Raw genomic sequence first — 10,671 nt, 5'->3', positions numbered from 1 at the left:
CCTGAAAAAATTCTTTAGATGACTGAAAACGAATGTAAAATATACATTTATTGTTAATTATATCGTGTTTTTTATAAATATTATAATAATTTTGAAAAATCCAGAAATACAAATATTTACGTATTTTGACTTTTTTATTACATAAATATCTGGACACTAGTAGGCACAAATATGATAGCTAAAATTTGATTTTACCTAAACCTAATCACGTATATTACAATAACATAACATAATAGTTAGATAATTTAAAATTAATATTATAGTTGAAATGATATTTTTAATTATGTATGACAAACTACTAAACTGTCTATAATCCTTTAGATTTTCAGTGGAGTTATAAACTTCTCGGTTTTAAAATAATGTGTGGCATAAAAATTTAGTTATTTTTTGAACATACCAATACCTTAAATTAGTAGATACTAAATGGTATACTTCTATAAATACTTCTACATAAATTCTATTTACCTACTTATTTTATCAATCACCATTACTAAAATATACAATTTATTTGCGTATTGTTAAAATGTGAAAAATAATGTACGTTTAATATATACAAAAATAGGTAAATTAAAATAGTTACCATTTGCTTCATCCCAACGTAATAAGTGGACTTTTTAAAATAATGCAGTGTTGAGAATTTACAAAAAAAATATGCTAATGCATAAACATTCTTGTCCTAGTTACAATAAATTATAAAATTATAACATCATATTATTATTATTAAAAACTTATATGAATTATTAATAATCATGTTGAACTCTATTTCTATTAATTTGCAAGTCACAATAAATAAAATTAATTTTTTTTTCCCAATGGTTATTTGCTAACGTTTTTTTCCCCAATTGTTTTGAAATGTTTAACGTAATTTACTTAGCACAGACGGTTAATAATAAGTCAAAACTGCATAATGATCCTAAAGGCTAAAATATATTTGCATTTTATAAATTTATTTGTATTGTAAAACTATTTTTATATATATGAGAATGTTCGAACTGCACTACTCGAACGTTAAAATAGTTTAGGTATTTAACACATTCTAATTTAAATCAAGGTCAATAAATGTAATTTTGGAATTATTGTACTCAATCCGACTGATCCACAAAATGTCTATACATTTATTATGATTAATAGTTATTGCAATTCTTTTGTCGATCAATTTATAATATTAAAACAACGTTTTTACTCGTTATAATCAATTTGAAAATGAAACTGTTACTTTTATTTTTTAATTTTTAAAATGTAGCTTTATACAACATATATAATATACTATCTAAATAGCTGATTATCGTAAAAAAAAACAACAAACATGCCATGTTAAAAATATTAAAAATACATATTATTCTCCCGAATGGCAACTGATATTTGTTATTAATATATATTTTGTATGTAATGATCAGAACGATTTCAATTCAAATATAATCTTTTTCTAATACAAATGTCATTCGATAAAATTAAGTACATTCAACCTTATGTTTTTATCGTTATGTATACAATAGATAACGTGGTGAAAAAACTGTTGTTTAACATTACATATCATATTTATTCCCACTAATATAGATAATATTTTAAGAAGTATTCAATATTAGCTTACCTACTTCCTATAAGTATAAATTATAAAGCACAATGTTTAATATTAAATTATACGTGTATCTAATACTAAATTATATATTAATTTGTTTAATATGACAATTTTTATAGCAGATAATATTTCTATTAAATTAATCTAATATCCAAACTATAATTAGTGGACATGATTTTATTTTCACGTATATACAATAATCTTGTACAAGCAAGTAGCTAAATTATTTCTACTAGTGGGGAGGGGGGCAAAAACTTTGGACTTTTAATCATTTTCCATAATTTTTCCCGATGAATTACTTATGGGGGGGGGGGTTTTCCCTCACACTCATACTTAGGCGGTATGCCATATAAAGAATCTTATTAATTTATAATTTACTTTTGGTTAGTATAGTTGATTAAAAAAAAAAAAAAAATATTTTTTCAACAAGTTTATCCATTAAATTATTACAAAATATCGATAGCGCCTGATAAAAAAAAAAAAAAAAAAACAATGATTTTCGATATCTAAAAATAACAAAAACTAAAACCAGTAAAACGTACCATATTAAATTAATTTTATAGTTGATTGTTTATGGCCCATATAAGTTTCAGAGCTTATTATAATAAAAATGATTGAACTATAGTTGTAGGATAACGGATGAATATAGAAATCTATTACACTAACCCGAAACCGTGAAAGTGTAATCGCCGAAAAACGCATATAATAATACAAATAATAATTATATAATAGAAAAGTACTAATATTAATTACAGTAATAATAATAATAATAATAATAATATGGGATAGTAATTATATAGTAGAAAAATAATAATATTAATTAAAAATAATAATAATGATATTTATCATATTAATTGGATAAAAACAATGAGATCATATAAGGTGGGCGGGAGGGCAGTGGTGTGCGTTATCTTCGCGACTGTGTGTGTGAACATGCTGCCCCCTTTGAATGCTTTCGGCATTCAATATATTGGCAAAGGACAGAGTTTAACTGTTGGACGTTTGAAAAGCCCATTCTGTGTCTGCACCGTGGCTACTCGAACAATTCCGTCTAACCCAGGATGCAATTGAACTACCCGGGCCAGTTTCCAATGCAGCGGTGCGGTGGGTTCACGGATAAGGACTAATGTGTCCACCTTGAGGTTTTCTTGGTTTGTTGACCATTTGGTTCGCCGTTGTAGGGTCTGTAAGAAGTCCGTCTGCCAATGGTTCCAGAAATGGTGATGTAGGTCCTTGATAAGTCTCCAGCGCTGGTATCGGGACATTGGAATTGAGCTAAGGTCTTGGTCAACAGTGGCTGTGCTGGGCATGAGTGTCAAGAAATGACTAGGTGTGAGAACCTCAAAGTTATTTGGATCGGGACTCAGAGCGCCCAACGGACGGGAATTCAATGTTGATTCATTCCGAGTTAACAACGTTGTCAATTCTTCATATTTGAGTCGTTGGAGACCAAGCGTTTGATAGAGTAATGTTTTGACTGATTTTACTCCAGCCTCCCACAGGCCTCCAAAGTGGGAGGCAGATGGTGGGTTGAAGTGCCAAGTGATGTTTCGTGCAGTGAGGTAATCACGGCATTTGTCTTGGTACTCTGCAGACTGCGTAAATTCGTCGACTGTCCGGAACAAATTGGCGGCACCCACAAAGTTGGTGCCACAGTCGCTGTGGATTTCCTGAATCGGGCCCCTGCGTGAAATGAATCGACAGAGAGCCATAAGGAACCTTTCTGTGGATAAGTCTGAAGCGAGTTCTAGATGTAGCGCCTTTTTGGTCATACAAACAAACAGATAGATGTATGCCTGGCATGATACAGTTCGGCGGGTTGTTGACGTTCTTAACGATATAGGACCAGCATAATCAACTCCTGTGACTAAAAAAGGTTTTACTTGTTGTAATCTGAATTTCGGTAGGTTTCCCATCAATGGTTGAAGTCCACGAGGACGGAGTCGGTAACAGGAAATACAGGTACGGAGTCGAGATCGAATGACCTGGCGACTTGCTACAATCCAGTATTATTGTTGTATGATGGTTTGTAATGTTTCGGCTCCAGGATGTTTGTGATGCTGATGGTAGTCATCGATGATCAGGTCAGTGAGTCGATGTGACCGAGGCAGAAGGATCGGATGTTTCTGTTCGTACGGAATGTCCGCGTGAATCAGTCGACCTCCAACTCGGATAATACCATGATCATCAAGAAAAGGATTTAAAGCACGCAGTTTGCTTTGACTTTGATGATTTTGATCTCTAAGATAACTGAGTTCATCGGAAAAAGATTGCTTCTGCACTGCGATAATGATAATTTCAAGTGCATGAAGTTGTTCAGAAGGTGATGGGTTGACAGCTAGTGGGTTAATGTCCGTAAAAAATCGTATACAGTATGCAATTATACGGATGATCTTCTTCAATGACGAGTGGCGAAGGAACAGCTGATCGAAGATGCTTGTTTCCGAGGTTGATAGTAGAGTGATAGGCCGTGCCTCGCTGATTATAGGATCAAGCATATCAGGCGTAGACATTGGTGGCCAAGCGCTGTCATCCTGGACCAAGAAGGCGGGTCTGCTCCACCACATTGGATGGTGCACTAGCTCGTTCGGGTAGAGTCCACGCGAGACACAGTAAACTGGGTTATAACCTGTCGGGACTTATCGCCATATGATGGTGGTGTGAGACTCTGAAGCTGGCTGGTTCTGTTTGCAACGAACGTAGCCCATTTGTGTGGGGAGGATTTTATCCACGCGAGGGTGGTAGTTGAGCCTGTCCAGGCGTGCATCGCAGAGATGGAGAGTAGAGGCTGGAAGACTTCGTGGACGTGATGTAACAGTTGAGCGGCTTATACTGCCCCACACAACTCTAGACGTGGGATTGTCACTGGCTTGAGAGACGATACCTTGGTTTTTGCAGTTATAAGATGGCACTGAACTGCCTCCCCATGGTCACAACGCAGATATACAGCTGTGCATAGCCTTTCTCGGAGCTGTCTGAAAATGCGTGGAGTTCATATTTAACATCTCCGTCCATGGTGATTCTGCGTGGGATCTACAAGTGCTGGATACATTGGAGTTCAAGCTGGTACCGCTGCCACTGTTTGAGCACTGAGTCAGGGATTGGATCGTCCCAGCCGATCCCAGACGTCCACAGTAACTGCATGAAGTGTTTTGCCAAAAAGGTGATTGGTGCGAGAAGTCCGAGCGGATCGAATATGCGAGCTAGATCCAATAACATCGACCGTTTTGTAGTCTTGACATGGGGACGCTGAACCGTATAAGTAAACTGGTCCTGTTTGGGGTTCCATCGCATGCCGAGGATTTTGAGCCTCGCGTCCAAATCATCGACGAATAGTACGTCAAGAGACATGGAGCGATTGCTGACAGGCACAGATTGGAGAATTACGGATGAGTTGCTGGCCCATTTCCTAAGTTTAAAGTGGCCTCGGTTGCATAGGGATATCACTTGTTTCTGAAAATCAAGAGCCGCCTCTGGAGTGTTGGCCCCTGTAAGTATGTCGTCCACGAAGGTATCATGCATGAGTATATCAGCAGCCATTGGATATGTTTTTTCGATTTCCTCTAGATGTTGTAATGTGCGTGTAATGCCTAATGCGGTGCACAAGATTTCCCGTAAGTGACGGTGCATAAACGATATTCTTCGATTGGCTGGTCGCGGTTGAAACGCCATAGAATTCTTAGATAATCTCTATGTTCGGGATGGATTTCGATCTGCCGGTACATTTGTTTGATATCTGCTGTGAACAATATTTTGTGAACACGTGCTTGGATCAAAATCTGTGGTAGATCTTGTTGGAGCTTACGACCCGTATATAAGCTGCTGTTCAATGATCGTCCAACGGTAGTGGTAGCAGATGCATCGAAAACTACCCTGAGTTTCGTTGTAAGACTGTCTGGGCGTAAGATGCAGTGATGTGGTATATAGTAACAGTATGGAGTCATTTTTTGGTTTGTGGGAATGACTTCCATATGTTGAATTGTGAAGTAGTCTCTCATAAAATCTTTGTATTGTTGTGAGAGCCCTTCCTCACGTGATAATCGGTGCTCTAAATAATGAAATCGCTTAAGTGCCATATCTTTGGAGTCTCCCAATATTGGATGTGGTTGTTTGAATGGTAGTGCAACGCTGAATCGCCCAGATACTAGGCGCTTGACGGACGAAGTAAATATTGCTTCAGCTTGCACTTCATCGGAACTCAGGTGTTCCGTGTGAGGGGGTTCTTCCATTTCCCAAAATTTACTTAGAGACTGTTCGAGTGATGTCTCAGTGGTGACGAGCATTGACGTAACTTCAGTAGTTGTACTTGGTGTGACTGGTCCCATCAGAACCCATCCGAAAACAGTGTTGAAGGCTGTTGGGTGTGACTGAAGTCCGGCAACACGGTTTCCGGTGAGGATGGATGGGGCGACATCGGCGCCCAACAGAATGTAAATTGGACCTTGAATATTAAATGTTGGATCCGCTAGATTCAATTTGTTCAAATGAGGCAACGCGGTGAATGTGAATGAAGTTTGAGGTAAGGGTTCCGTTATTTTTGCTACAATGTAAACATCAAGAGGAATAGACGGTTCTGAATTGTCTACTGGTGACATGCTGATCGAAATGGCGCCCGACACCGCGTTGACCGATGCACCCGAGAAGGCACTTATTTGTGTTGAACAGCGACGTATAGGTAACGCTAGGCGATCTGCACTTTTCTTGGTAATGAAGCTAACCTGCGCGCCCGTATCTAATAGGGCTCGAAACGTTTGTTTCTGGTTGTTCACTGACACGACACTGATGAGTAACGTAGATAGTAGTATGGTCTGAGGTTTATTTGTGGCAACGAACATTGATGTTGGTGACTGAATACCTGCGATGATGGGTGGGCTGGTTGGAAAGTGCAACAATGTGTGGTGTTTTTTATAACACGAGTGGTAAGTGTGTTTTGATGGACATTCTGCCGTAGAGTGTCCAGCGCCCAAACAGTTAATGCAGAGTTGAAATTTCTTCATGGTTTCGAACCGTTCTGTTGGGCTTTGGTTTATGAAAATTTGGCACTGGCGTATCAAATCGACCTGTGTACACAATGGACAAGGTTTTGACGGAGCGGAAGACTGGTTAGTGGTTGCAACCAGTGCTTTTGACGAGTATATAGGACGCTGACGATGGTTGGATTTCGATTTTTCAGAGGGTTGGAATCGACCAACAGAACCTTGAATCACTGCAGAATAAAGTCCTGACCGAGCTTCAGCGGACCGCACGTGAGAGCGCAAAAACTCAACGAATTCGGAAATCTGTGGTTGGTGCCGTTCACCAAGAATCATTTCCCACCGAGCACGAAGGTCATAATCCAAATATTTTTCGAAAATGTGGATCAAGATTGGACTCCATAGCCGGGTGGTTAGATCCAGGTTGTCCAAAGCTGCTGTATGTTCAAGAATTGACTGGATGAGAGATTTTATAGAACCGGCATCGTTAGATAGCACAGAGTGTGAAACTAAAAGAGCTTCAAGATGGACTCTGGCAAAATCCCTCTTCTTCCCATATCGGGCACGTAATAAACTCCATGCACTAGAATAGTTGGCGGTGGTCAATGGAAGGTGGACAACAAGTAATAACGCTTCACCTTCGAGAGATGTCTTTAGAAATTCAAATTTCTCTACTTACGGAAGGTCTGCCATGTGGGACATAATTGAGTTGAAAAGATCGTCAAATCCTTGCCATTCCGTAATTGAACCAGAGAACGTAGGGAACTTGCGTTTTGGTAGTTGATAGTGAGACAGATTTGCCATGCTATTATTTGGGCCCATGTTCGGAGTGACTGATTGATCATGGACTCGTCCCAGCGTAAATTTATGTACATCAGAAATGGCGGTGAGCTCGTAATAGAGATTGTCGAATGCAGCAGAGAGTGCCCGACTGTCCTTTGTATCAGTGACATCCATCGGCGCAATGCCTTGACTTACAGCCCGTTCCGTGTACTGGATATCCTCTTCGACTTTTGCACGGATGTCGTTCACGTCTCGCAGCATGTTGTCAACTTTTGAACGTTTGCCGGCATTTTGAATATGAGCCTTGTATTCACCTGCGGCGACAATGAATGAGGTAATTCTGTCGGTACCACGGATGACCCGTGCCTCAGCTTCTACGTAACCAATTGATGCGGGAGGTACCATTGTAGAGGGTAAGATGAGATTACGCACTTGAGATGATTGAAGATGATGGAAAATATGACGTGGTCACGGTTTGTTTTCTTTTCATCCGGCTCGAAGGATCAATTTTATGTAGGATAACGGATGAATATAGAAATCTGTTGTTTGTTACGGATGAAAGTTATATATTTGATACAGATTAATTTAATATTAAAATGCACGTATGCGACGCGAAAACAATATTACGAACGACAAAGGTACCGCACGACGGGGACGAAGAACCTAACGAACGGTATGACAGTCGGTGCAATGCCAGAATACTCAGACTATTGCCCCATGAACTGCGACAGAGATATCGATCAGTACAATGCCCGAATACTCTGACTATTGCACCATTGACCAATATCAATACCGTCCGATAGGTTTGGGGAGGGAAAATCTTTCACCTGAGATGCGCAAGTCTGCCCGGGTGGGTCTTACTACAGCTCAGGTGAAGGACTGGATACCGATGATAGGTCGTGCGGCCTTTTATATGCTAGTTTTTCGGCGATTACAACGGCCGGTCTCGTGTTCTGTGACTAACTGCGGGTCGTCGGTCCTGTGTTTTGTTACAGAAACCCTGAAACCGTGAAAGTGTAATCGCCGAAAAACGCATATAATAATACAAATAATAATTATATAATAGAAAAGTACTAATATTAATTACAATAATAATAATAATAATAATAATAATAATATGGTATAGTAATTATATAAAAGAAAAATAATAATAATAATAATGATATTTATCATATTAATTGGATAAAAGCAATGAGATCATAAAAGGTGGGCGGGAGGGCAGTGGTGTGCGTTATCTTCGCGACTGTGTGTGTGAACAATAGTAAATTCAAAACTTCCAAATTATACGTTTCTGTCGTTTCTGACGCGTAAACGCGTAGGTTGGTTATATATAGGGAACAAATATAAATATATATCATAGTTATATTTGACCTCAGTAAAGTATTTTGAAATATTTTTTTTGTTTTATCAAAAAATTTAAAAATTAAAAATATCCAATATGAGAGTGAAGTAAAATGAATAATTATAAGTTGGGAGATTTTTAAATTATTTTTATATTTTTATTTGTAGTTTGCTCCAAATATCTAACAAAAAATTGAGATTTGACGTAGCTGTAAATTTTAAACTATTTGGACAAATACAGCTTTGAAAACGTAGTATTATAGTGCTACAATTATTAAGTTTTATTCACTTGCCCCACGTTTAAATAACAGTGGTATTAACATTTATTTTTCAATTTTAATCTTAAAAAGAATTTAAAAATATTTTTCACAATTTTAACAGTGGAATTATTTAAAACACTCCAAATATCATTTAGTTGCAATGATCATCAAATTTTTATGTTAATTATTACACAAGAAATTGACAGTTGAAGTCAAACTATTTAAATTTGAGCCGCAGTTACCCCACTTTACCTATTATCAATTATATATATTTTTCAGAAACGTTATCCACGAATATAAAAATTGAATATTATTATAATAAATAATAATCGTATTAGCAAGTAATAATCAAATTAGATTTATTTTAATTTGCACGTTTAATCACATTTTTGATAATTGATAAAAATAATTATATTTTGAAATCTATATGTATACATAGTGACAACAATAATTACAGAATATGTGATTAGATATTTCTCAATTAAATGAGTTTCATAATAAAAAAAACGTGTACCCATTAGAATATTTTATTGCATATTATATGATTAAAATTATTTTAATTAATAATTTTATATATAATTATTGTTGACTATTTTAAATTATGATAAATTAAGGTTTAAGGATTAAATGATTAAAAATTAGAAATAATTTCCAATAATAAAAAACAATATATATAGATTAACACGACAAACGTCGCAATATTTCAGTTAATATATAAGTGAATTATTAGATTACCAAATAAATAGAGATTTTTATATAGATATCATATTTAAATAATAAAAATATTTTAAATTTACTATAACTATACTATAAAAAATATCATTTAATGTTGCCCATCATTTATTTGAAGTACCTAGATTTGAATAATAATAATTTAATATAGAAAATTACCTTTTTACTAATATTATTAAATAATATGTAATCACTTATGTCGTTACAATATATTTAATTGTTTTGTATAATAAACAAATTTTTTATGGGGTTGTTTCGTGTATGCATAGTTGTACGAGTTCTGTTAACAAATGATTTTTACTTTTGAAACGACCATTTTTACTAAGTATATTGTTCGATTCTACACTATCATCAGCACGACGTGTCTCATACACGCCCGTTTTGAATGCATACACCCCCGCTGAACAAAAATTGTATTCGATCTTAGTCCCATCCGAACTATAGGACACGAACCACTCACACATATATACCTATATACAATAGAGTGGCAGATGTTCGGCGACGATCTCACAGTCGACAGCATTCTTGCGCTTTCTTGAGTTCGAACAATTGATATCCACCATCTTGGCCGCCAAAACTGTCAATACCTAACAGAGATACACAACCGTATTTTCAATGCGATCAGTATTCATTATACCTTCCAGGCCAGATGTACGTTGTTGGCGTGTGCACATCCACATTGATATTATATATTACAGAATATAAACAAAAGTAAAAAGTAAGAATATTTATAATAATTAAATGTTTTGTTTTTTTTCATTGCAATGTGGTTGCGACGATGAAAAAAACTTTAGTAATTATTATGTTAACGTAATAATCATTTTTGTTATTAGATCCGAGAAAATGATCACAGAGGATTCCGGGATCGGCTGATGTTCGCTATTGTCGAGGAAACACACATCGCTCACGCATCGGCAGCGTACACATATCACAATGTAAGTTTTACATTTAAATTATTTTTTATTATAAAACAAAATATAGACAAAATCTTGTAATTATAAAT

At 36.1% G+C, this 10,671-nt stretch overlaps 2 protein-coding genes across 2 annotated transcripts; both read right to left on the bottom strand.

Annotated features, from left to right (window-relative positions):
• Positions 1–2,541: 2,541 nt before the first annotated feature.
• On the bottom strand, positions 2,542–3,495 carry LOC113558146. Its single transcript, XM_026963653.1, has one exon. It carries the CDS (start codon positions 3,493–3,495, stop codon positions 2,542–2,544), a length of 954 nt encoding a protein of 317 aa, XP_026819454.1.
• A 1,674-nt stretch (positions 3,496–5,169) lies between these two features.
• On the bottom strand, positions 5,170–7,740 carry LOC113558147. The gene is made up of 2 exons (XM_026963654.1): positions 7,232–7,740; positions 5,170–7,135 (listed from the first exon to the last, which is right to left on the bottom strand). Exons 1-2 carry the CDS (start codon positions 7,738–7,740, stop codon positions 5,170–5,172), a joined length of 2,475 nt encoding a protein of 824 aa, XP_026819455.1.
• Positions 7,741–10,671: the final 2,931 nt, after the last annotated feature.

Source organism: Rhopalosiphum maidis, chromosome 3 (assembly GCF_003676215.2).
Source record: "Rhopalosiphum maidis isolate BTI-1 chromosome 3, ASM367621v3, whole genome shotgun sequence".
In the NCBI taxonomy this organism is placed as follows: domain Eukaryota; kingdom Metazoa; phylum Arthropoda; class Insecta; order Hemiptera; family Aphididae; genus Rhopalosiphum; species Rhopalosiphum maidis.
Note: the sequence above shows the minus strand (reverse complement) of the source record. Positions and strands in the feature narration are given on the sequence as shown.

Excerpts from the sequence above, each read along its gene's own strand:
- LOC113558146 (XM_026963653.1), bottom strand. The coding sequence starts at position 3,495 with ATGGGAAACCTACCGAAATTCAGATTACAACAAGTAAAACCTTTTTTA.
- LOC113558147 (XM_026963654.1), bottom strand. The coding sequence starts at position 7,740 with ATGGTACCTCCCGCATCAATTGGTTACGTAGAAGCTGAGGCACGGGTC. Across the intron at positions 7,136-7,231 it reads TCCCACATGGCAGACCTTCC|TGCATGGAGTTTATTACGTG; the intron begins GTAAGTAGAGAA and ends CAACTATTCTAG.